The sequence below is a fragment of the Bos indicus x Bos taurus genome, chromosome 11 (assembly GCF_003369695.1).
Source record: "Bos indicus x Bos taurus breed Angus x Brahman F1 hybrid chromosome 11, Bos_hybrid_MaternalHap_v2.0, whole genome shotgun sequence".
Taxonomy (NCBI): domain Eukaryota; kingdom Metazoa; phylum Chordata; class Mammalia; order Artiodactyla; family Bovidae; genus Bos; species Bos indicus x Bos taurus.
Window position 1 is genome coordinate 92,373,948 of NC_040086.1, and position 27,238 is coordinate 92,401,185.

Consider the following 27,238-nt stretch of genomic DNA (forward strand, 5'->3'; position numbering starts at 1 on the left):
GAGTGGAGATGGGGCTTCATCCAAGCTCTTCTTTCTTCATCACAGAAATCCCCCTTTTCTTTGGGCAACTGGACCCCTGAATCTCACCCTAATCCCATTCCTCTGGCTGATAGCCCAAGTTTCATGTCTCCTTGCCCCGTCCGGGTAGTTATCAGGGGCTCTGGATCTAGGTGGGGGATCCAGATGCCCCAGCACCCCAGGGCCCCAGGCCCTCTACCGGCTCTACTCCCTCTGGCATTTGCCCTGGCATTTGCTTGCTCTGTCTCTCCGGGGCAGCTGGCTTTTGTCCCACTGGAGCAAGAGAACAGCTCGGGTGGCCTCTGCGGCAGGCCTCACTTCTCCCATGCTTCTCTCTCTGCACCCAGAGATGTCTGGGAACCTGCAGACAGACCTTTGAGCCCTCCCTCCTGGCCTTCCAGGCTCTGGGGCTCACAGGATGGCTGGGTGTGGGGGGGAAACTGAGGGAGAAAATCTGTGGACGTGGGGACCAGGAGACTCTGTGGGATCCAGGGTGCACCCCCCTCTTCTAAGATTGGTTCCCCCAGCTACAAAAAAGAGGAGCTGGATGCTGGGACTCTGTAAAGTAGGCAGTGGGTGTGAGACTGGTGGAGTGTCCACCCTGGAGCCTGAGTCAGGAGATCTTTGAAAAGAATGCTTTCTGGTCACGGGTCACCTTCTCTGTGCTACACACTGCATTAGGAAGTTTGTGTGCATGACCTCATGGAAACTTAAAACCGTCCTCTGGGTTGAGTTTTATTGTAATAGCATCCTTGCCTTAGAGATGGTTAAGTCTCTAAGGACCAGAGAGGTTAAGTACCTGGTCCAAGGTGGCTCAGCTAGTAAGCTGTAGAGTCTCAATTTGAATTAGGTCTCCTGGACTTGCAACCTGTGCTCTTCCGTCTGGCAGTAGAGGTTCAGGAAGAGGCAGGTGGCCTTGGAAGGCAGGCTTTCAGCCCGTGGAGGATGACAGTCTCCTCTTTGGATCTGAGGGTAGTGCATTTCTCATCCAGGACATTACGTGAAGACCAGCCTGGACAGCTCTTTTTCCAGCCTCCTTCCACTTGGGATGGGGCTAGGGGAAGGGCATGTGGTTCTCAGCAGCAGATTCTAGTTTGAGATACCCCCAGCTCTGCCCTGAAGCCCCAGGTGGTCTCAGCACTGCACATCACCTCTGGTCCTCAGTTTCCTATCTTACCAAATGGACACAATTCTGGGGCTACTGGGTTTTAAAAGCTCAAGTGTCTCAAAGATCGCGGGTGAAAAACCCACCTTAGTGGCCTGGCCCGTCACAGAATAATTAATAAAATGTCTTGGGTGGAGGCAGAGCCGAGGAACTAAGTGGGAGGCGGCCGAGGTGACAGCTGGCTGGAGAGGTGGAGCCAGGGAATGGGTAGGGAGGGGGCGGGCCCGAGGGGCCGGAGCTCCCGGGCAGTTAGAGACGCACTCCAGGGGCCTGAGCCTGTCTCCAGCACGCAACGGCCACCCTGCACCATGAGCCGTAAGTCCGGCCCCAGTGCCCCCCGTTTTCCCCTGTGGCCTCCCGGTGGGGCTTTGAATGCCAGGCTCAGCCCTTCAACTCTCTCCCTTCGCAGGGCAGGGTATCTCGCTCCGATTCCCGCTGCTTCTCCTGCTGCTGTCGCCGTCCCCCGTCTTGCCAGCGGACCCCGGGGCGCCCGCGCCAGGTAGGCGGCCTCTCTCCTGTCCCCGAAGAGCCCAGGTCCTGCTTCCCTGGCCCGGCACCCCATTCCCTCCTCTCCCCTCCCGCCCGCCCAGCTTCCCCTTTCGGCTCGCGATGCCTGGGAGGGGGGAGGGGGCTGTCTGTCGGTGGGATGGGGGCTCTCTGCAGACCCCCGGGATGTGGCCTGGGCTAGGTCCCCAGGGGGTTCTTTTTGCGGGGGAAAGGGCAGACTGGGATCTTGGGCGTCTTTGGGAAAAGGGACCGAGTCTTTCCAGGCCCCTCACCTGTTCTGGGACCCCAGCGGTCCCAGCCGAGTCGGTCCCCAGCAATCCTCGCTGTTTCCCCTGCGGGCCCCTTTCGGAGGAAGTCGCAGGCGCCAGGGGAAAGCAAGCTGGCGCGTTTTCTGTTAGCCTCTAACTTTCCAGGACCCGTCCGAATTCCCAGCCCCAGTGGAGACAATCTCCCTGGGTGAGGACCCCGGGTACACCCGCCATTCCGGAGAGAATGGAGGAGGAAACGCACTTACAGGGCTGAGCTGCTTCCTCTGGAGACTGAATCTTCACCGGGGAGGTCCCCATTGCCCGGATGAGTTAAAGGAGGCTCAAGTTGGGGCCATAGCGCCCTCAAGCTCACCCAGGACACGGTGGACTCAGGGCTGGAAGTTTCCAGTCGTTTTGCAGGGTCTTTCTGCAGAGTTCTCCCTGCCCTCATCTCTCCCTGCCAATGGACCCCCGTTTCTTCACTCCAAAGATGACCAGGAAAGTCCTATCCTGGAGAATTCCCCTGCGTGGCGTCATGCGTGTGCCAGGTTCCAGGTGGAAGAATGCAGCTCCTCCTTCCCATAGCCTCCCTCCCCACGCAGTTTCTGTGTGTGTGTGTGTGTGTGTGCGTGCACGTGTGCGTGTGCATGCTTGCACATGCAAGGTCTGGACAGAGCTTCACCAAACTATGTGAAACCTCCCCAGGGTCTTCATTTCTCATCTGCAAAATAGGGGCAGGAGAGGATGGGGAGTGATCTGAGCCTTCTGTTGTGATGCTCAGAGGAGAAAGAATTCGGTGCTCAGAGGAGAGGGGAAGGACATCTCTGTGAACTGGGAGTCAGACCAGGCTTCCTGGAGCAGGGGGTTTGAGTGCGTGGCATTTCGGGAAGCCAAGGAAAGGGTGCTCTAGGCAAGAGTTTAGGCATGTGTAGAGGTCTAGTTTGTCAGAAGACGAGGAAGAAGACTCCCGTGGCCAGTACTTTACAGTTTACAAAACCTAGCTGTTGGCTTCTCTGTTCACAGCAGTCCTGCCAGGGAGATGTTAGTCCCATTCTACAGAAGGGAACTCTGAGGCCCAGAGGGGTGAACCATTTGAGTCTCTGCTGACATTGGTCTGAGACCCCAGTAGCAGAGGCAGGGCTGACCATGCCATCCCAGTGGCCCGTTGTGTTAGCCCCTAGACCAGCCCAGCAGTTCCTCTGAGGCCCCATTCAGCCCCATCCGGGCCCCCGGGGCCCCGAGGCTCACCCTTCCTGTCCCCCTGTGTCTGTTCACCAGCCATGGGTGTACCCTTTTGCTTTTAGCCTTTTCTGCTTATCTTTATATTGTAAGTGTTTAAACAGAATTGTGTTTTTCACGCCACAAACATTCCCAGGGTATTGCTTTATGCCAGTCCTTGGCTGGAGCCTGGAGGCTGAGCTGGGAGGAGCTCGCAGGCCGATGGAGGAGACAGAAATGCCCACAGACTGCCATCAAGGAGGTCATGGCCATGACTGAGGGAACCTCAGGGGTGTGTGGGGCTTGGGGATGGGTGATGATTATCTCTCAGGTGTGAGGAATTGCAGAAGGCTTCTTGGAGGTGATGACATTTGACCTGGACCCTAGAGGAGGTGGTAGTGGGAGGTAAAATGGTGAGGTTTTACTCTCAAACTCTGGAAGGGCTCTTCCAGGCAGAAGCAAGGGTATGAGCAGAAGCCTAAAAGTCTGAGTGATGGGAGTGGACAGGCACAGGAAGCTGTAGGACAGAGGCAGGTGTTGGCGGACATGGGCCTTTGGATACAGAGTGAGGAGTGGGCTTGAGTCTCAGGATATCCCCCTGGGAGCAGGGGAGTGAGACGGGGTGGATGACTTGGAGGTGAGACTGGAGGCTGGGAGATCATGAAGGAGGCTGCTGCAAGGGTCGAGGAAAAGACGAAAGACAGGTTGGGGGTGGGCTGAAGGCTTCGCTGCCTTCCCATCGCCAAGTCTCTGGGTGAACTGAGGTCCAAAGTGCCCGGACACTTAGGAGAGGCATCTGCTCTGAAAAGCCAAAGCCTGTGTCTAGTCCCCAGAGTGTCAGCAAAGGCCGATCCCCCAGGAGATGAGGGCTTACCTGGGGGCAGGTGGCGGGGAGGATGCTGCTTCTGCCTCTCTTGTGATGGAAGGTGGAGTCCGGCTCAGAGGACAGGGCTGTCCTGGGGTATCCTCAATGCTCGAGTTCATCCCTTCCAGCTCCTGGACTTGGCTGAGTGCTCCCTCCTGGGCTAGGGATGGGGCATGACCTAACTGGAGCTCTGTGCCAGGCGGAGGGGCCTGAGGCCAGCTAACCCTGGCATGTGGGGCAGGCTTCCTGCGGCCTGCCACCTCCTATCTGCAGCACCAGCTGGGGCTGTGGGTTGGGAGGGGGCTTCCTCTCCAGCTGGGCTCTTCCGGCCGCCGGGGACTGGTGCGGTGGTCCCTGGCCACTGGCCGCTGCCCTTGCTGTGTGTAGGGGCTGGGGCCCACGTCTGGGCTGCTCCGGGCTCTTTTTTTCTCTTTGGCTGCCAACCTCCTGGAACTTCTCTAAATATTATTCTTATGGAATTTCAGTGCAGCCTCTTTAAAGGGCCCTCTTGCTGTCTAGTGCCTCTGCATCCTGAGAACTTGGTGTTCCCTCATTCTGCCTGGAATCCTGACTTCTGGGCTGGGGGACGCTTCCTTGCCGAATCCTCAGAAAGTTCTGGAGCCAGGCAGCCCCAGACTGTCCTCATTGGTGGGAATGTGTGTGCTATGGGCTTGCTGATCAACCCCACCTCTGGGGTGGCTTAAAGACTCAGAGCAAGCTGCTCAGTTCTCTGCTTATGGGGGGTGGGGATCATGTTGATGCAAGGAATCGAGATGTTTGGACATAAGTTGGCTTTATCCAGAGTTGAGAAGAAGAGAGGAAGAGAGGGAGGTTTCCTTAGAGCCTGTCTGTCCCCTCTCCTTCCTGGAAAACACTGAAAAATGAGGCCCACAGGACATGCTGTGAAGAGCAGGCACTCTCCCATGTATCTTCATCTAGCACCTGCTTGGTGCCCGGCCCTGTGCTGGGTGTGGGGACTCCAGACACTTTACACTCAGTGTCTGCATTTCCCCAGGTCTCTCTCTTGATGGTTTATTGTACAGCATGTCCTTCACTGGACACATGAAAGCATGTGGGATTTAAGTTAGACTGAAGGAAGGCCTTCCTTTGTGATTAGTTCCCAGCGCTCTAGCGTGGCAGGGGATGGTGATTCCTCTGGAGTCCTGGTTTCATTCATTCAGGATTTTCAGGTCCACCTTGAAGGAAAGGTAACATACCTGCCTCACCTGGGGTCATCCCCAGTCTGTGAAGCAAGGGGACTCGCCCTCCCAGCATCCCTTCCCCAAATCCTGGCCTGGGCACCTCCAGGAGGAGGAACGGAGGGGAAGGGAAGCAAGTTCAAGTGTTGCCTCTTTCGACTTTGAAGCAGTGGGGCTTGGATGAGCCCCTCGTCTGTGGTGGTGGCAGGGGGCCGGGGGGGAGTCTCACCCATCCCCAGGAGCAGATAAGTGAGGTGGATACACAAGGTTGGAGAGTCAGCAAGAGCCCTGACCTCCAGCCTGTCATGATAGTCCAGCTGTGGTTAGCCTGGGAGAGGGCAGAAAGTGACACCCATTTTCCTCTCTGCCCACCCTGACACCCTGGGGCCCCCAGCGACAGCTGCAGTCCTTGTTGAGGGGAGACTTTTCCTGCCCTGAGGCCACTGGTGCTTATGGAAAGATCTTGGAGGAGGAGGAGGAGGAGGGAGGGAAAGTTGGGCAGCCGGTCCAGGGGGAGGGGCCTCTGCTGGCAGGAGAGGGATGCCCTGGGCAGGAACTTCTGAGTCTGGGGGGCACGGCTCTGCTGCTGCTGGGCCCCTGGCAGGAAGCTCTCAGGCAAGACTTCAGAACCAGCTGTGTGTGGGGGGTGGGAATTGAGGGAAGTGGATGGGGAGATGAGAGAACCTCTTTGACCAAGCTTGAAGTGGCCCGTCTCCTCGCTTCATTTTAAATTCCACAAACATTTGTTAAGCTCTGGCCACCGCATCTGGATTTCCTGGATGGATGGATCTCTCCAGGACCTGGGGTTGAGTCCCAGCTGTGCGCACGGCCTCTGGGAGAGGGGAGAAAGCCCAGGAAAACCCTTTCTCTTGGAGGCTTGTGGTGGAGCAGAGCAGGTCGGGTTGGGACCTGGGGCCAGGGAGAGTGGAGTGTGAACATTTGGGGAGACTTTCTGGTACATGCGCAGTGGGCTGGGTCGGGTAGATTAGGAGGGGATTTACTTGGGAGGAACCACAGCCTGGGTCAGGGAGGAACAGAGCTTTTGGCTTTGGGGTTGCGAGATGGGCTGCCCCAGGACCAACTGGAAGGACTTCTTGAGTTGGATTTGGGATCCCTACTGGCAGAGGGATGGGGAAACAGCCCAGAAAGGGCTGGGCCTCAGCTCCTGTACCAGCTGACTGCTATGATGATCTGCGCACCAGAGTTGGGAGCTGGGCAGTGTGGAGTCACAGCAGAACAGCACACTGTTCTGAGCAGAAGGGAGAGAGAGGTTCAGGATCTCCAAACCTGCTGCAGGGCTGACCCAGAACTCCTTTGTGTTTCTGGGCCTGTGGCTGTGGGAGGGGGAGGTGGGTCGTGCCAGGCCCCTGCCTTGGGTTCCCCCTGCACCTGCCTGTTAGCCTGTGTTAGTCTGATAAGGCCTGTTTGTCCAGACTTCTTCCGATTGGTTCCTTCCTTTTACACCCTGCAGGGGCCACAGAGATGCTATTGTGGGGCCATGGGGAGTTTCCAGGGCTTAAGCAAAACTATTTGCATGATTCTGTGATGTGAGGAGACCTAAACCAGAGGGTCAGGCCCTCTGATTCCAGCATCCTGAGGTGACTTCTTGGGCTTCTCAAGAGGGCCCGTTGCTGCCCTCTTGACCCCCTATAATCAGATGCACAAAGAATTGGAGTTCCTTGTCCCGTTGGCTCTGAGCCCAGAGAAGGAAGCACGTTTGCAGGAGGGACCTGGCATTTTCTGTGTAAGGCTGGGGAAGGAGCCGCTGCCAGGAACTGGGCACCCTGGTCTGAAGGAGGCCTGACTGTTCCATGGTCTTGGCCAAGTCACCACCTCTCCCTGAGCCTCTGAGTCCCTCGCTGAGCCCTGAATGAGCACCGAGAGAGCTCCAAGAAGTCTCTGACCTGGCTATTGGATGATCACTGAAGCTGTGGTTGGGGAGACCCGGATTAGACACAAGTAGGGACTTTCTGGAGGTCCATTCTCTAAGGGGTTGGGGGAGGGGTGATGCCAGAGCTCCACTCGCCCTCTGGGGAGAGTTTTCCAGCCACATGTCTCCTGTTCCCATGGTCCCTGACCTCCCTCAAGGTCCTAGAGCCCAGACCCCACCCCGATGTGGGCCAGGGCTGAGTCTATCAGGAACGGGATCTGCGACTCCCCTCAAACCCATTCCCTGTCCATGGAGTTCTGGGAAATGTCTTTCCTTGGACTTGACTGCTGAGTCCATGAGGGTGGGGGTGGAAGGGAAGGGATGGGCAAGTGGTCTGGTACTACTTGCTGGGTGACCCATCTGGGCTTCCCCTTGTCTGGCCTCAATTTCCCCATCTGTTGGGACACCTGCTCTTCCTTCTGAAAAGGAAAAACAGAGAGATGGTGGGCGACCTCATCTTCTAAGTATCCAGGTGCCCAGAGGCTAGGGGCTGGCCTGAGAACCCCAATCCTTGTCCCTTTTCTGAACCCCATAAATTCTGCCGTTGGCTCTGACTTGGCAGAAAGTGAATGCTCTAGAAGCCTGTGGCCGTGGCATCTTATCAGCTGTGTGCCTAGCCTTCAGTGCCCCAGCCCGAGGCCTGGATGCGTCTGCACCATTTTGGTGGCAGCTGGGAGGGAAGGGGAGACTTCCTTTGGTGGCCTGACGTGGACAAGACTGAAAACCCAGAGCGAGGTCTGAAAACGGAAGGGCCAGGGGCTTTCTGTTCATAGCTGTGGGGACACAGTGGGCCCTGAGGGGAACACAGATGTCGGGTAAGTTAGAACAGAGTTGTGACTGGACTCCATGCCTCTGGCCCCAACGAGAGGGGTCCCTGATCTCTGTTTCTCCCCCACAGTGAACCCCTGCTGTTACTATCCATGCCAGCACCAGGGGATCTGTGTTCGCTTCGGCCTTGACCGCTACCAATGTGACTGCACCCGCACGGGCTATTATGGCCCCAACTGCACCATCCGTGAGCAGAGCCTCCAGCCCCTACTCCTTCTCCCCTGGGCTCGTCCTTCAAAGACCCCCACTTCCTACCCTTGTCTCTGGCCACGGCCCTCTTTCCTTGCCTACTTTTGACCTCTGACACTGCCCCTGACCTGGCTCCAGCACAAGCCCTTACTCCTGACACATCTCACTCCCTGCCTATGGGGTCTGTAGTGAGTCTTCACTGCCCGGCTCTGGCCTTACTGGCCTCCAACCCTGGACCTGTCTCCTGACCCCCGTCTGCTTCTGGCTATGTCACATGTCAACACTCCCAAGGTCCTATGCTTTACCCCTGACTCCTAAATTCCACCCTCGTCCATACTGGACCCTGTCCCCAGTTCCCACCTTCCCCTCTGGCTGCTTCCAGTCTTGCTAGGAGGGCCTGTCTGAGTGGCTCCCCCTGCCCCCACAGCTGAGATATGGACCTGGCTCCGGACGACTTTGCGGCCCAGCCCGTCTTTCGTCCACTTTCTGCTGACGCATGGGCGCTGGCTGTGGGATTTTGTCAATGCCACCTTCATCCGGGACAAGCTCATGCGTCTGGTACTCACAGGTGGGTGGCAGAGGTGGTGCAGGGTCCCTCTAATCTAGGGGAGCAAGAAATCCTGCCACTTCCTGAAATTCTTGGCATCTGACCAGGGCAGTGGTTGGGGATGGGGGAGTCAGGGTTTGGGTGCCAAATAAAAAAAGAACCCAGGGAATTCCCTGGTGATCCAGGGTAGGACGCTGTGCTTTCACTGCTGAGGGTGCTGGTTCAATCCCTGGTCAGGGAACTAAGATTCCACAAGCTGCTGTGCAGGGTAGCCAAAAACAAACAAATAAGAAAACAACCCAAGAGAAGGTGGGGAAGAGGGGTGTAACTGGAGGCAAGAATCCCTTGTCACCATCATTTTCGCCCTCTGCAGTGCGTTCCAACCTTATCCCCAGCCCTCCCACCTACAACATAGCGCATGACTACATCAGCTGGGAGTCCTTCTCCAATGTGAGTTATTATACTCGCATTCTGCCCTCCGTGCCCCGAGACTGTCCCACGCCCATGGGCACCAAAGGTAATGGTGATGGGGTGAGGGGGCTGAGCCTAGGGTGGGTCACAGGAGATGCTCCGTTCCCTTTGGGAAAAAGCAATCAGAAGAGCAATGACTGGCCCATTTCACAGATGGGTGCACCAAGGCAAGACATGCAAGAACCAGGGATGAGGACAGGGGTGGGGAAAGAGGACAGAAAGAGGTTGTGGGAGGGTCTTGTCTGAGGTCAGTGGCAGAGTCAAACTAATGCTCCCGTATTTCCAGGGTGCCTCTTCACCCAAACTTTGTCTACTAAGTGGGTGGGATCCTGCTGCGATGAGGGTGACTTAAAAGTTGGAATGGAGGAAAGAAAGAATAGTGAGCTTTTTACTGGGTGCCAACTCTGAGTTTGGTTCATTACTAATGTGAACAGTCTTATGTGCTTCATCAGTGCAGTTTACACATAAAATCAAAGTTTTTCTTTAGTTGTTCAAGAACCTACTTGGTCTCATCGGCAGGAGTCTTCCTACCAAGACCTTCTTCCTCATCCACTCCTGATTGTCCGCAAACCTGGGGGTTTACTCAATTTAGAGCCATCAGTTCAGCTTCAAGTACACAAAGGGCGAAAGAGACATTAATCCACCACCGCTGCTGCTTCAGTTCCCACCGCATGGTGTCGCTGTTGAGCACTGGTCCCGTGCAGCCCCGTATGCTGTGTGCTTTTGCAGGTTCAGAACCTTGCACATGTATCAGTGTCCTTATTTGGGTCTCAAGGGCACTACTCTGATAGTTTTTACTATCCATGTACTACTGTTCCCAAAGCATGATCATTCTGGCAGGAAATCTGGGTCTCTCAGAGCTTCTGGACTCTGCCAACACTTCGCTGGCACCAGACCTGTGCTGTTATTCAGTTGCTCAGTCATGCCTGACTCTTTGTGACCCCATGGACTGCAGCATGCCAGGCCTCCCTGTTCTTCACTATCTCCCAGAGTTTGCTCAAACTCATGTCCATTGAGTCGATGATGCTCAGTGGTAATCTGAGTGATAGATCCAGGTTACAGTGTGCAGACTGTAACTTCCCTTTGGGTGAGTTCCCTTTGAGGTCCTTGATGACTTTTCCTGCTACAGGAAATCAGTCAGTCATTTCAATCTAAAGAGTTATTCTAATGACATTGGGCCTCATAGATGTCTTTGAAAGATTGCCTTTTCTGCAAGGCAGTCTTGGGTACCAAGTCATCTGACATTGACTTACTTAAGAAAGGCTTCTTAATGCTTGTCCTCACGGTGACAGACACATGCTTCAAGGTGACTTGTCTTTACACCAGACATAGAAAGTTCTGGCATCTTTTAAAACAGATTGGCGAACTCCAGCCCGAAGGCCAAATCCACCCCACCCTCAATTTAAATAAAGCCTTGTTGAAACACATTCATGTTCCTAAGGTATTATCTGCCTTCCTGCAGCACCAGCAAACCTGAGTAGATGTAACAGAGACCATACATCAACAAAGCCTCAAATATTGACTATCTGGACTTGTATGGAAAAGTTTGCTGACTTTTGATTTAAGAGATTTCATCTCACTGGTTTTCTGTCATGCTTACACGGGCACTCCTCAAATCCACTGCATAAGAGAGATAGCATTTGCCCTATTTTATAGATGAAGAAATTGAGGCTCAGAAAGATGGAATGACTTCTCCCTCTTCACACACTTAATAAACGGCACAACCCATTTCGAACACAGCAACCTTATTCCAGGGTTGGGGAGTCCAAGTTTTTTGTTGTTGTTGTTATCCCTTTTTCTTTTTGGAGGTGGGGAAGGGTTAGCTTGTACAGAGCAGCAAACACACACGAAAGTTGAGAGAAAAGGATAATGAAGTCCTATGCATCCATCTCCAGATTTCAAGATTTGTCCACAATTTGCCAATGTTACTTCATCTATCCCCTTCACCTATTTTCTTTTTAATTGGAGAATAGTTTCTTTACAATGTTGCATTGGTTTCTGCCATACAGTGTGATAAATCAGCCATAAGTATACATATGTCTCCTCCCTCTTGAACCTCCCTACCCCCCACCCATCCCACTCCTCTAGGATGTCACAGACTAGCGGGTTGAGCTCCCTGTGTTATATAGCAACTTCCCATTAGCTATCTATTTTACATACGGTAATGTGTATATTTTAGTTTTAAAAGCATATTCCAAACATCCTTCCATTTCCCAGAGTCTTTTGGTAGAGAAGGTGCAAGGGGCGGTCTGGTGAGAAGGAGGTGGTCCTGTGGGGTCCACTCTGGGATTCCTGTGTTAATCAGTTTGGTCTGGCAAGCCCAGAAAGCTCTGGGGCACAAAGATCCAGACAGGAAGCAGCTACTGCTCTTTCTTACCTCCCCAATCAGGGAAGAAGCAGTTGCCAGATGCGGAGTTTCTGAGTCGTCGCTTCCTGCTCAGGAGGAAGTTCATCCCCGACCCTCAAGGCACCAACCTCATGTTTGCCTTCTTTGCCCAACACTTCACCCATCAGTTCTTCAAAACTTCTGGCAAGATGGGTCCTGGCTTCACCAAGGCGTTGGGCCACGGGGTGAGTACCTAGGAGGGGCTCTGGACTTCTCTGGGCCACACGTGGCACAGGTAGGCTGCTGCTAGTGGGGCAGAACCCAGGGATCTGAATAGACTCTGTCTCTGTCTTTAGGTAGACCTCGGCCACATTTATGGAGACAATCTGGAACGTCAGTATCAGCTGCGGCTCTTTAAGGATGGGAAACTCAAGTACCAGGTAGCACTGGGCCTGGGGCTGGGGCATTGGGAAGGGCCTTCCACAGTCTCCCCTGGCAGAGGGTGTTGGTGGGGGGCCTTGGTGGTGTCCTGTGGCAGAAGCTGTAGGTGCATGGGAGGAGAAGCGACAGTAAACCCTGGGAGCAGGTGCCAGGCAAGAGAAGCAGACAGGGAGCAGACGTGGGCTCTTGTGTTCTCTTGGGAGGTGGATTTTGGGGCTCCACAGAAAATGGACAGTTCCAGTCTGCATTTATTCGTTTAATCATTCCACAATATTAATTGGGCACTATGGTGTGCCGGGCAGGTGAGCAGTGGCCATGGTAGTTGTAAGCCCTGCCCTCAAGCCCACAGACACAAACCCTAAGGTGCTAGTTCCACGAGGACGTTTTGTCGGAACTCTCACTGTCCAGGAATGTGAGGGCCACATAGGTGATTATCTCATGCGCTCCTCAGATCTACTGCATAAACTAGGTACCATTTGCCCTCTTTTATAGACGTGAGTCACATCCAAGTTATTAAAATTTTTCTAGTGGTCACATTAAAAAATGTAAAAAGCAACAAGCAATATTGATTTTAATAATATATTTTTGAATTTAACCCAGTATATCCAGGATATCCTCATTTCAACATGTAATCAACACAAAAATTGTCAATATCTCATTTTTTGTGCTAAATCTTCACATTCTGACTCATATCTTACAGTACATCTCAATTTGGGTGCCAAGTTTTCATTGGCGATTCTGATCAGCATTTAGATTTCATAAAATTTTGTGGTTGAGAAAGTAGATTCACATGTTCAAGTTGTTCTAAGCATAAAGACTTTCCGATAGCTGGGATCTTGATTTAAAAACGTGAATCTAAAGTAAATGAAATTGAAAATCAAGCTCTTTATCCACATCAGCCACATTTCTAGTCCTCAGTAGCTGCACGTGGCTAGTGGCTCCCATTCTGGACCATGCAAATCGAAACAAAAACCGAGACGGGAGGTTCACTGCTGAATCTTTCGAGCTAAGAACAGTATCTGGCATATAGGAGGTCCTCTGTGTTTATTTACTGAGTGAATGAGGAAACTGCCATATGATTAATTACACCTGTGATAGCTGCCACAGGCAGAAGCCAGGAGAGTGTGCAGAGGCTGGGGAAGGCTTCCTTAGGAATTATGAATAAACCAAGAGTTGCATGAAGGATAAGGAGGAATCAAGGAGGCCAAGAAGGGCCCAGGGCTGTCCAGAGTCTCAGGTTTCAAGGCTGGAGAGGGGCAGTCGCTTGAGTGACTTTGAGGCAGTGAAACAAGGGATATGCTGTTGGACATCTAATGAGCGTGGGTCGTATTAAGGATTTCTGATTTCTGCCAAGAGCAGAGAGAAGACTTGGAAGGTTCTTTAAGCCAGGATGTGATTCTAGATTTGGATGTTTTAAAGCAAGGGTCCCCTACCTTTTTGGTACCAGGGGCCAGTTTCAGGGAAGACTATTTTCCCATGGACCGGTGGGAGAAGGGATGGTTTCAGGATGATTTGAGCGCCTTATATTTGCTCTACATTTTATTTCTATTATTATTACATCAGCTCCACCTCAGCTCATCAGGCATTAGATCGTGGAGGTTGGGGACCCCTCTTTTAAAGCACTGCTCTGGCTGCAGAGCTGAGAACGTCTAGAGGAGAGAGTCACTTACAAGGGGAGTCGGGGTGGAAGATGAGGGTGGCTTGGAAGAGTGTGGTGGCCATGGGGAGAGAGAAAGGGACTCATGTTAGGAGAGCTTTAGGAGATAGAATCCACAGGCCTTGGTTAGGAAGGCCGGACAGCTGCCCTGCGTGTTACGGGCAGCTGTCAGTAGGAGTGGGCGGATGTCAGCGGTGCAGGTGCTGGTGCCCCGCCCCCTCCCCAGGTTACCAGGTGACTCCATCCCGCAGATGCTCAATGGAGAGGTGTACCCGCCATCAGTGGAAGAGGCTCCCGTGCTGATGCACTACCCCCGGGGCATCCCGCCCCAGAGCCAGATGGCCGTGGGCCAGGAGGTGTTTGGGCTGCTTCCTGGGCTCATGCTCTACGCCACGATATGGCTGCGTGAGCACAACCGCGTGTGTGACCTGCTGAAGGCTGAGCACCCGACCTGGGGCGACGAGCAGCTCTTCCAGACGGCCCGCCTCATCCTCATCGGTGAGGCCTCCCACCAGCCCTGCCCTGGAAAGTCACCCCCTCTGTCCTGAGAAGTGGGAAGTGGAGGTTTTGGGCACAGTGAGATTAGAATCCTGAGCAGGACACTTCCCCTAGGTGAGCCTCACTTTCCAAATCTGTACAATGGGAATAATGATGCTTTTTTTTTTTTGGCCACAGGGTGTGGCAGGTGGGATCTTAGTTTCCAGACCAGGGATTGAACCCACATCCCCTGCATTGGAAGGCAGAATCTTAACCACTGAGCTGCTGGGGGTCCTGGGAATTATAATGATTTTAAGGATTAGTTGATATGATGAATGGGAAAGTACTAGGCACATAACAGGCCTTCAGAAAATGGGGTGCTGTGATAGCTGATTATTCAGTGGGTGGCTGGCAACAAATCTGATCAGCCACCCTAAGTCTCAGTTTCCCCATTGTACTGCGTCCAGGAGCACTAGAGGGCATCCTCAGCAAGCACAGGTCAAACCCCAGCTTGCCTAGGCTTCAGAATCCTTGGGTTTCCTGCCTTGCACGCATCTGCCTTCCTGAAGGTTGGCAGCTTCTTGGTGACTCAGGGACAAGATATTTTTGTGTCCCCTACGGGGGCGAGTCTGTAGCCTAAAATGTCAGATGGTTTCCTGCCTGGGAACTTGGCCCCCAACACTCCTGTCCAGACCATATTCACTCTGAGTCACCAGTGAGCCCTTGCCTCCGCCTCTGGGCATCTCTGGGCATGGCTGTTCCCAATTTTAGTACCCGAGTCAATGGAGCCTGGAAGAGCCACGCATCAGGCATAGGAATGACCTAAAGAACGAGAAGGGGCTGGCTCAGAAGTCCCAGGATTGCAGAGACTTTGACCAGAGAGGGCAAGTCTGTGTCTGCAGGCTGCCCAGCACACAGACTGGTGATGAAGCTGTGGCCAAAGGCAGGACACCGAAGGTAGGGCACCTCTAGTGCTTCATTCAACCCTCCCCAACAGCCTTATGACTCGGCTGTGATTATCCTTGTTATGAAAGTTAGGATGCAGAGAGGGTAGGTGAATTCTCCAAGGCCTTTCAGCGGAGAGAGACTTGAACCAGATCTGGTTGCCACCAGACTTCATGCAGCTTCTACCATGTCATGCAGGGAGTACTTTCCTGTGTGGGGAGGGGGTGCGAGCCTTAGTCTGATCTTTTGTGACATGTGAGTTTGGGGAGGGGATTCCTACTTCTACATGTGTGGACCCTCCCTATTATGCCAGGCTCTGTGCCAAGCAGTACAGATGTGCTCATTGTCTACTCCTCCTAGTGACCCTGTGAATATTATTATACTGATGTCATAATTTTTTTTAATTTCCTTTGTGAACATGTTTTACTTATTTTCTTATTTATTTATTTTTTGGCTGCATCACGCAGCATGTGGGAATCTTAGTTCTACCCCCGGTGCCCCACCACCCCACCAGCAATCAAACTTGCTCCCCCTGCAGGGGAAGCATGGAGTCTTAACCCACTGGCCTGCCAAGGAAGTCCCTATACTGATGTTATTATAATACTCATTTTACAGATAAGGAATTTAGAGTAAGTCACGCAGCTCCTGCCCAGGTGGCTGGAAGTGGTGATGTCAAGATTTAGACCCGAGTCTGCTGCTTGCAATTCCAATGGCTCCAGCTCAGTTTGCTAAAAGTCAATTTCTCTAGTGGCTCATTGGCCAAAATGTGTTTCTTTTAATAGCTAGTTCACCAGTTTTCATTTTGCTATGGAAGATTTGTTTTGTGTCTTCCCTGGCTCTTTGCTCTGAGCTGGTTCCTGAGAGGGCAGAGGAAAATTACTTGTAAGAATTCGATACATAAGCAGATATGGGGGTTATATTCGGGATGAGATTCACTTAGGTCTGTCGTGTCCCTTGTTTGTTGCTGTAGCTCTTAGAATGGTCTCTTGGGAGCTCCCATCACCCTCCCCCACTCAGGCCCGCTGAGATTCCCTCACTAAGTTAATCTCCACCCGCCCATCTTTTGTGGCCTCACTAAGCCTCTTTTAATGGGATGGTGGCCACCACGGGCCACAAAACCCATTCTCAGATACTTCCTCTCCATGTCATGCTCAGCCAGGCTGTGACCTGCCCATGGAACATGGGACTAGCAGGTGGCTCCTGTCTTGGGACAGGCTCCTGTCTTATCCAGCCTGAGAGGGAAGTTTCCATTTTCACAACCAGTGACAAAAAGACAAAGTGAAAGTGGCCCAACAAAGTCAAATAACCTTAACAACGAGAAAGAAGTCAAACCAAGCCCTTTGCATGAACCAGCCCGCTCCCCAAGCCCGATAGCTAACTCCCTGCGCTCTGCTGACCCCGTGCCCCATCCTTCACCCCAGGGGAGACCATCAAGATTGTGATAGAGGAGTATGTGCAGCAGCTGAGCGGCTACTTCCTGCAGCTCAAGTTCGACCCAGAGCTGCTGTTCGGGGCCCAATTCCAGTACCGCAACCGCATCGCCATGGAGTTCAACCAGCTCTACCACTGGCACCCGCTCATGCCCGACTCCTTCCGGGTGGGCCCCCAGGACTACAGCTACGAGCAGTTTCTGTTCAACACCTCCATGCTGGTGGACTACGGGGTCGAGGCCCTGGTGGACGCCTTTTCTCGCCAGCCTGCAGGCCGGGTGAGCCTCAGGGGAGCACTGGGGAGGGCAGCTGGGCTCTGGGATCCCAACCCCAGTTTTCTGTAAAAGGGAGAGAGTGTCACCCCTCCAGGGTGGTGGTGGGGATCATTCCTTCATTCATTCTCTTGTTCTTTCATTCATTCAATGACACCACGCATTGCTCCAGGCGCTGGAGACACAGTGGTGACCAAGGTCAATGTGGTTCTTGGATCCTTGTGTTTTTTTGGCACTTGCCACCCCTAGTGGCTCAAACAGTAAAAAAAATCTGCCTGCAATGCAGAAGCTCTGAGTTCGATCCCTGGGTTGGGAAGATCTTCTGGCGAAGGGAATGGCCACCTACTCCAGTATCCTTGCCTGGAGAATCCCATGGACAGAAGAGCCTGTCAGGCTATAGTTCATGGAATCACAATGGAGTGACTAACACTCACACTCACTTACCCTGGAAAGGGCTTCTCCGGTGGCTCAGTGGTAAAGAATCCACCTGCCTAAGCAGGAGACTTGGGTTTGATCCCCAGGTCAGGAATATCCCCTGGAGAAGAAAATGGCAACCCATTCTAGTATTCTTGCCTGGGAAATCCCATGGACAGAGGAGCCTGGTGGGCTACAGTCCCTGGAGTCGCAGCAGAGTGTTAGCGTGTAAATAACAGGATACCCTAGAAAGGAACAGCAGTCGTGTGATGACTAGCATCGTTAGAGCCCTTACTATAGGTTAGGTGCTGTGCCAAGGTCTTTCCCGATGTTCTCAGAATTCTAAGAGCAGGTTAAGAATCACATTATAGAAGCCCACAGTGCTCTGGGAACTTAGAGACAGACTTCAGGCCCAGAGTTGGGGGTTGTAGATAAGGAAGTGATAGTTGAGCAGGGACCCAAAGGATGGGTAGGGATCTCCCAGGGCAAGAAGTAACATTTGTGACCTGGGGTCATTGTGTTAGGATGGAGCGGGTGGCATAGCAAAGGCCCAGGAGTCAGAGGGCATGGCAGTTTGAGGACCAAGAGGACATTCAGGGTATGGTGATGTATTCAAAAGTGCCTACACAGAGGAGGTCTTTATTGACTTGTAGGCCTCTGTTTTGGGCTGAAGTCCCCCTTGCCCCAAATTCACATGTTGAAGTCTTTACTTCCAAGACCTCAGCATGTGACTGTGTCCAGAGGCAGGGTCTTTAAAGAGCTGATTAAGGTAAATGGGGTCATTGGGTGGGTCCAGCTATGACTGGTGTCCTTATAAGCAGAGGAGATTAGGATATAGGTGTGCACAGAGGGAAAGCAAAGGGAGAAGATGGCCATCTCTAAGCCACAGAGAGGCCTGAGAATGAAACCAACCCTGCTGACACCTTGGTCTTGGACTTCTAGCCTCCAGAACTGTGAGGACACATATTTCTAGTGTTTTGTTTGTTTGTCTTTTAAGTAATTTATTTATTTATTCTTGGCTGCGCTGGGTTTTCGTTGGCATGTGGGCTTACTCTAGTTGAGGTGTGCAGGCTTCTCATTGCGGTGGCTTCTCTTGCTGGGGAGCACAGACTCTTGGTGCATGGGCTTCAGTAGTTGAAGCTTGAGGGCTCAGTAGTTTTAGCTTGTGGTCTCTAGGGAACAGGCTAAGTAGTTGTAGCACACGGGCTTAGTTGCTCTAAGGCATGTGAGATCTTCCCAGACCAGGGATTGAACCTGTGTCCCCAGCATTGACCCCACCTCCGCCACCAGAAAAGTCCTATTTGTTTTTAAGTTTGTGTTCATTTATTGTCTGTTTTTTGGCTGTGCTGCCTGGCGTGTGGGATCCTAGTTCCCTGACCAGGGATAGAACTCATGTCCCGCACAGTGGAAGCATGGAGTCCCAACCACTGGACCACTAGGCAAGTCTCTGTTTCTATTTGTTTAAGCCATCCAGTCTGTGGCGCTTTGTTATGGCAGCCCAAGCAAGCTATTAGTCCTACCCCTGGGATGTTTAACCAGCTCCCTCCTCAATCTCCCCTTCCCCTTGTTTGGGAGCTCCCATCTCCTTCATCCTAGCTTCCTTCCTATCCTGCCACTCTCTTCTTTATCTAAGCCCTACCATGAAGGTGTGGCACCACGTGGGTTTGGGCTTCCTCCTGGTAATTTGACTGAAATTAGCATAGGCTGCCACCAATGGGGTTCAGGTCTCTGTTCTTTGTGGGGGCACAGAAAGGAGCAGAGACAGTCACTTGTGTGGGGGGCTGTATGGTGACTCTGGTGATGTGTGTAAAGAGCCCTGCTGTTTCCTGACACCAGCAGAAGGACCAGCATATCAAAGGTTCTCAGGATATCTCAGGATATCAAAGAGAGTGTGAGAAGTGATAAAACAGGGCTTCCCCCGAGAATTCCCACACACGGTCACACTACGTGATTACTGTGACCAACACTGTGATAGCTGCTTTGCATTCTTTATCTCGATTCCACCACAGCTATATCAGATAGATGCTTCCATTGTCCTCATTTTTGCATAGGAGGAAACAGAGACTTAGCATAAGTAATTTGCCTATGGTCCCTGTTTTTGTTGCCCAGGGCTACAAAAGGACCACAAACCAAGGGGCTTTAAGCTGCAGACATTTATTCTTTTCCTTTTTTATTTTTCTTTTTTGGAGGTTTAAAATATCACCTTTATTACTGATAAAGCTGATTCTAGAAAACTTAAATAACCTATGCTGACAAGCAGGCTTTTAAATACTAAACCCTCAAATTAGACAAATTTGGCTACCACGACATGGAGGCATCGAAACAAGGAAAATATCTCCCAACCTCCTCCTCGTCCCCCAGAATAAGGAATATGAGAGGAGGCATACTCCCTGGTATCAACTGAGTGCAAGAGCAGCAGTGAGGATTGCTTATACAATGCACGCTTAGGTACTGCTCTAAAATTCACCCATGATACTACGTCACTCCTCCTCTTCTGATAAGCAGTAAGTGGGAGAGGTTGGAAAAAGATGCTCAGACTGTTAGGTTACTGGGGTTTCCTCCATAAACAAAGTAAGGAAGTGAAATCACTTAGTTGCTCAATCGTGTCTGACCCTTTGTGATCCTAGGGACTGGGTTTCCCTGGTGGCTTAGCGGTAAAGAATCCACCTGTAATGCAGGAGACCCGGTTCGATCCCTGGGTCAGGAAGATCCCTGGGAGGAGGGCATGGCAATCCACTCTGGTATTCTTGCCTGGAGAATCCCTTGGACAGAAGTGCCTGGCAGGCTATAATCCATGGGGTCGCAAAGAGTCTGACATGACTGAGCATGCATGCATGCACGCATGGACTGTAGCCCGCCACGATCCTCTGTCCATGGAATTCTCCAGGCAAGAATACTGGAGTGGGTAGCCATTCCCTTTTCTAGGGGATCTTCTTGACCCAGGGATTGAACATGGCTCTCCTACATTGCAAGCAGATTCTTTACCATCTGAGCCAGAAACATCCAGAAAATGAAAGAAATATTCCCAGCTGACACCTGAGAATTAATAACTTTTATTCATTGATCCACCCAAACCTCCATTAAACATTTATTACACATTACTAATATCTAGGCCATTAAAAGAGATCCATCTTTAAACATTTCTCTAGAAAGCCCTTAGAGTTAACTCCCACAAATGGTAATCATAGATTTTTTTCTTTCTAGTTATGGAGGCTAGAAATCCAGCATCAGGGTATGGACAGGGTCATACTCTTGCTGAAGTCTCCAGGGTAGAATTGGTCCTTGCCTTTCTCTCGGCTTCTGGTGGTGATGGACCATGCTTGGGGTTCCTTGGCACATAGAAGCATCACTACAACGTGGAGTCCTCCTTGTGTCTCTGTTTCCTCTTTTTATCAGGACACCAGTTGTTGAATTAGGGCCCACCCTAATGGAGTATGCCCTTGATCCCATCTATGTCCATATAAGGTCACATTCACAAGTGCAGAGGGGTTGGGACTTCAATATGTCTTTTGGGGACACACCTAAGTCAACACACAATAGCCTCCCAGTTCAGCTGAGATTGGCACCAGCTTCTGTTGGCTTTACCTCAGGGTGTATACTTTTAGCCAAGTATGCTTTTCCTCTTACCCAGTTGTCCTTGTTTTATCCAAACTGAACACATTCTTGAGCATTATTGTCAAATCATCCAGAGCAATAGAACTTTCTTTTTTTTAAATTTTATTTTATTTTTAAACTTTACAATATTGTATTGGTTTTGCCAAACATCAAAATGAATCCGCCACAGGTATACACGTGTTCCCCATCCTGAACCCTCCTCGCTTCTCCCTCCCCATACCATCCCTCTGGGTCGTCCCAGTGCACCAGCCCCAAGCATCCAGTATCGTGTATCGAACCTGAACTGGCAACTCATTCCACATATGATATTATACGTATTTCAATGCCATTCTCCCAAATCATCCCACCCTCTCCCTCTCCCACAGAGTCCAAAAGACTGTTCTATACATCAGTGTCTCTTTTGCTGTCTCGTATACAGGGTTATTGTTACCATCTTTCTAAATTCCATATATATGCGTTAGTATACTGTATTGGTGTTTTTCTTTCTGGCTTACTTCACTCTGTATAATAGGCTCCAGTTTCATCCACCTCATTAGAACTGATTCAAATGTATTCTTTTTAATGGCTGAGTAATACTCCATTGTGTATATGTACCACAGCTTTCTTATCCATTCATCTGCTGATGGACATCTACGTTGCTTCCATGTCCCAGCTGTTATAAACAGTGCTGCGATGAACATTGGGGTACACGTGTCTCTTTCCATTCTGGTTTCTTCAGTGTGTATGCCCAGCAGTGGGATTGCTGGATCATAAGGCAGTTCTATTTCCAGTTTTTTAAGGAATCTCCACACTGTTCTCCATAGTGGCTGTACTAGTTTGCATTCCCACCAACAGTGTAAGAGGGTTCCCTTTTCTCCACACCGTCTCCAGCATTTATTGCTTATAGAGTTTTGGATCGTAGCCATTCTGACTGGCGTGAAATGGTACCTCATCGTGGTTTTGATTTGCATTTCTCTGATAATGAGTGATGTTGAGCATCTTTTCATGTATTTGTTAGCCATCTGTATGTATTCTTTGGAGAAATGTCTAGTTCTTTGGCCTATTTTTTGATTGGGTCATTTATTTGTCTGGAATTGAGCTGTAGGAGTTGCTTGTATATTTTTGAGATTAGTTGTTTGTCAATTGCTTCATTTGCTATTATTTTCTCCCATTCTGAAGGCTGTCTTTTCACCTTGCTTATAGTTTCCTTTGTTGTGCAGAAGCTTTTAAGTTTAATCAGGCCCCATTTGTTTATTTTTGCTTTTATTTCCAATATTCTGGGAGGTAGGTCATAGAGGATCCTGCTGTGATATATGTCGGAGAGTGTTTTGCCTATGTTCTCCTTTAGACCTATGTTCCTTCAGTTCCGTTCAGTTCAGTTCAGTCGCTCAGTCATGACCGACTCTTTGTGACCCCATGAATTGCAGCACGCCAGGCCTCCCTGTCCATCACCAACTCCCGGAGATCACTCAGACTCACGTCCATCAAGTCAGTGATGCCATCCAGCCATCTCATCCTCTGTAGTCCCCTTCTCCTCCTGCCCCTAGTCCGTCCCAGCATCAGAGTCTTTTCCAGTGAGTCAACTCTTCTCATGAGGTGGCCAAAGTACTGGAGTTTCAGCTTCAGCATCATTCCCTCCAAAGAAATCCCAGGGCTGATCTCCTTCAGAATGGACTGGTTGGATCTCCTTGCAATCCAAGGGACTCTCAAGAGTCTTCTCCAACACCACAGTTCAAAAGCATCAATTCTTAGGTGCTCAGCTTTCTTCATAGTCCAACTCTCACATCCATACATGACCACTGGAAAAACCATAGCCTTGACTCAGTTATGAATCAGATTTTTCTGGAGTCCTTTTTTTTTCTTTTTCTTTTGGGCTGTGTTGCTTGGCTTCCCAGGTAGTACTAGTGGTAAAGAATCTGCCTGCCACAGCTGGAGCTGTGGGTTTGATCCCTGGATCAGGAAGATCTTGTGGAGGAGGGCATGGCAACTCACACCAGTATTCTTGCCTGGAGACTCCCATGGGCAGAAGAGCCTGGCGGGGTACAGTCCAAGGGGTCCCAAAGATTGAGACAGGACTGAAGTGACTTGTATGCATGCATGGCTGTGGAATCTTAGTTCCTCGACCAGGGATGGAAGCTGGACCCTGGGAAGTGAAAGTGCTAACCACTGGACCATCGGGAATTCCCTTTGATGCACCTTCTTTATCGCATCAGATTACCTGGGCTTTGAACCCCATTTCCATCCCTTCACAGGAGATTGCCCCTTGGTCTTAGAGTAAAGCTCTGTTTACTTAAACTAAATGTGCTTATATATTACACCTTTCATGGCGAGATTTTAGCTCCATCCCTGCTAACTTACAACAATTCCTCTCCCAGGAGGCTTGGCAAAAAGAAGGAGAAGCAGGTGGGGTCACCCGCATTCCTGTGTGCAACTTTTTCTGGTCTGGATGAAGTGACTTGATGCTCTGTGTTCCTGCCTCCTAGCTCAGTTTCTCTTTTCTAGTGGCAGCAGGTTATTAGGGGTTCACTTTTTAATACTAGACACTCAGTAAATTTTGTATAATCTCAATTCTGTGCTACAGAGAGTGAAAAACAATAGAAATAGGTTCTTCAGTATGTGTTCCTGCTGAGTTGCTTCAGTTGTGTCCGACTCTGCTGGACACTATGAACTATAGCCCACCAGCCCCCTCAGTCCATGGAATTCTCCAGGCAAGAGTACCAGAGTGGGTTGCCATGGCCTCTTTCAGGAGATCTTCCTGACCCAGGGATTGAACCGCATCTCTTATGTCTCCTGCATTGGCAGGCAGATTCTCTACCACTGGCACCATCTGGGAAGCCCCGGATTCCTCAGCAAAATCCATTAAAAGACTAAAGATCTTTGTTCTGTGATAAGAACTGATTTGGGGGATGACAGACACGTCAGTTCTGCCAGGTAGAGTTTAAAAAATATCCCAGGGAAGTCATACAGTTTTGGCCCCTCAAACTAGTGTTTGTCCACCCATCAGTTTCCATCACTTAAAAGCTCAGAAACCTTTCTGCCTTTTATTTCCAGATCTGAAATGCCAGTCCCCTCTGTTTGAGCTCTTGACTGTGGCCATGTTGGCCATCTCCTCTGCAGAGTCCTAGTTGTTGTATCTAATACCTCCAGAACCTTCCTTAACAGGATGTTGGAGGTCCTCACCTAAATTCAAAGGGCTGGGGAACCATGTGTCCAGTGAGTGACTAGAGAAGTCCTCCTGGACCACTCTACAGTCTAAAGATGAGGAAGCTGCTGGGACTTCCCTGGCGGTCCAGTGGTTAAGACTCTAAGCTCCCAGTGCAGGGGTACATGGGTTCCATCCCTAATCAGGGAATTAACGTCCTGCTTGCCACTCCATGTGCCCAAAAATACAAATATAAATAACTAAATAAGATGAGGAAGCTGAGAAGCATGGCCATGCAGACCTAGGTAGGGTTCATAGCTTGGTGCTTGCTAGACTGAGCCATACTTTCTACTCAGGAAGGATTCCTGACCTGAAATTCTTCTCCAGGACAACATGTCTTGGCTCTCAGACCACCACTGTATTTATCTCTTGGCAGATCGGTGGGGGTAGGAACATAGACCACCACATCCTGCACGTGGCCGTGGATGTCATCAAGGAATCGCGGGAGCTGAGGCTGCAGCCTTTCAATGAGTACCGCAAGAGGTTTGGCATGAAGCCCTACACCTCTTTCCAGGAGCTCACAGGTGAGCAGCTGCTTCCTGACCACGATTCCTGCCCTCCAGGGGCTCATGCTGAAGTGACGAAGACCTCGAGGAAACAGAATGGGGCGATCCATGGTCACATGTGGCCAGCCCTGTGACCGTGGGATTTGAGGGGTGTGGGAGCATGGTGCCAGGGGTGGCGAGTGTTGCAGATGACTCAGCCTGGGGAGAGAAGGTGGGTTCTCACCTGGGTTTGAAGGATAAAAAGGGGTTTTCCAGTGAAGAACAGAGGGAAGAGCTTTCTAGGTGGAGGAACAGAAAGTACAAAAACACAGGGGTTAAAAAGAATGAGCCTTGAAAGTATCCTGGCCTATTCAGGAAAATAGTCCTAGGTGTGGCTGGAGCAAGAGGCTTGTGAGGGCAGAGGGTAGAGTTGGTGCTAGGAGGCTGGCTCATACTGTGTGGAATTTTGGATGCTATGCTAAGATTTTGAGTTTTATTTTGTCTGAAGTGAAGTGAAGTCACTCAGTCGTGTCCGACTCTTTGCAACCCCATGGACTGTAGCCTACCAGGCTCCTCCCTCCATGGGATTCTCTAGGCAAGAGTACTGGAGTGGGTTGCCATTTTCCTTCTCCAGGAGATCTTCCCGACCCAGGGATCGAACCTGGGCCTCCCACATTCCAGGCAGACGCTTTAACCTCTGAGCCACGAGGGACTCCGTCTAGTGGTTCCTAAATCCCATTTATGGATCAGCTTCCTAAAACTCACTTAGAAAACTAATTAAAAATACCAAATCTGAGATGTCTCTTCTAGAGATTCTGATTCAGTAGGCCTAGACTTAGCACACAGGTCGTGCCCAAGAGTATATGTGTGTGTGTGTATATATAGATTTGTATATAGACACCATAGATTGTATACATGTATACATATGTGTATATATATAAGACACAAATATGTATATAACACTTACATATATAACATATGTATTATATTTTATATATATATAAATATTTGTTGTTGCTCAAAATACCCAGTTGTTGGGAAGCCAAGTTCAGAAACTCTTGTCACAGATGATGAGGGGCCACTGAAAGGCTATGACCAGGGTGTGACCTGACCCCTGACATGTACTGCTGCCCCATGGAGGGTGGACTTGAGGAAACGGGTAGTGATGCTCCACGTCTGTTTCCCATGACAGTCCAGAGAGACAGACAGAACACTGTCGCTAAATCTTTATGTGAATTTGGACAAGTGTGAACTTGAAGCTCCAGTGGCATGCAGGGTCTTGGGCCAGGATAAGGCCTTGAAACCTGCCCATGAAGGAAACAAGATGGGGAGCTTCTCTCTGTTGTAAGGATCAGGTAATCAGGGCACAGAGATATGGAGTGAGTTGTTTCAAGGTGCACACTGTCTGGTTGCAGATCCAGGCCCTTGACTCCATCTGCAGTAGCAAATTTCTTCTCTCCAGGCAGCCCTGGAGCTGGGTCAGTCAGCCAGGCCGGATTTTAGGTCACCTGCTCATTTGCTCAAGTTGATCTTCTAAAGTCCCTTCTTCTCCCTGGAATAGGGTGGACCTAGAATGTTCCCTCCTGAACCTTAATGGATGGCATCATAATTCTGACTCTGGCTTTCCCCCTTTTGCAGGGGAGAAGGAGATGGCAGCTGAGTTGGAGGAGCTGTATGGAGACATCGATGCTTTGGAATTCTACCCGGGGCTACTTCTTGAGAAGTGCCATCCGAACTCCATCTTTGGGGAGAGTATGATAGAAATGGGGGCTCCTTTTTCCCTTAAGGGCCTCTTAGGGAACCCCATCTGTTCTCCAGAGTACTGGAAGGCAAGCACATTTGGTGGTGACGTGGGCTTCAACCTTGTCAAGACGGCCACGCTGAAGAAGCTGGTTTGCCTCAACACCAAGACTTGTCCCTACGTCTCCTTCCATGTGCCAGACCCCCATCGGGAGGACAGGCCTGGGGTGGAGCGGCCACCCACAGAGCTCTGAAGGGGCCAGGCAGCAGCATTCTGGATGGTAGAGCTTCCTGCTTGCTGTTCCAGAATGCCGAGGGGTGGATTGTCTTTGATGTTGGGTTTCTGATTTGGCATCGACAGTATCAGTGTGGACATTTAGAAATCTAGGTCTCTTACCCATGATCTGGAATACTGTGGTTCTTGTTTGTTGTTCTAGAATGCTGAATTCCTGGTGAACCATTGAGAATGTGAGGAGTGGTTATCCCTTCAGCATGCCAGAACACTGGGTTCCTGGGTGACCACCTAGAAGGCCAGATTTCTAGTTGATCCGGAATTTAGGCATTCTGAAATACGGGACTCCTGATGGAATCTTCTGGAAAGTGAAGGGGTTCTTATTTTGCATTCTAGAATTCTGGGTGGCCCTCCAGAATGTTGACTGGTTATTCTGACTGGTTATCCAGAATGTTGTGCTCCTAGTTGCTGATCCAGAACAGTGGCTGGCATTCTAGATCAGTCCTGATCCGAATGTCTAGAGTGTTGAGAATTCATTTTCCTGTTCAGTGAGACAGCCACGGAGCAGGAGGATCTCATGTCCTACAAGAACGCATTGGATCTGTGCCTGCATGGAGGGGGCAATGAAGTGGGGTGTTCGTCTTCTCAGTGGGACCCCAAATGAGACCCTGGATATGGAGAGAACAGGTGGCTTTCTCCAGGCCAATGGTTGGAAGCCACCAGAGCTCTGTCCTCATCCAGGTCTCAACTCACGGCAGCTGTTTTTCATGAAGTTAATAAAATGCTTTTTCCAAATTGCCTGCTATCTGTGTCTCTTTTGATCCCATCCCCAGAAGCA

The 27,238-nt window shown here is 50.8% G+C and overlaps 1 protein-coding gene across 1 annotated transcript; it reads left to right on the top strand.

Annotated features, from left to right (window-relative positions):
* The first annotated feature begins 1,388 nt into the window (after positions 1-1,388).
* PTGS1 (prostaglandin-endoperoxide synthase 1) lies at positions 1,389-27,195 on the top strand. The gene is made up of 11 exons (XM_027556194.1): positions 1,389-1,498; positions 1,593-1,682; positions 8,049-8,165; positions 8,595-8,735; positions 9,088-9,231; positions 11,575-11,756; positions 11,868-11,951; positions 13,861-14,107; positions 16,453-16,739; positions 24,320-24,467; positions 26,067-27,195. Exons 1-11 carry the CDS (start codon positions 1,492-1,494, stop codon positions 26,420-26,422), a joined length of 1,803 nt encoding a protein of 600 aa, XP_027411995.1. The 5' UTR covers positions 1,389-1,491; the 3' UTR covers positions 26,423-27,195.
* Positions 27,196-27,238: the final 43 nt, after the last annotated feature.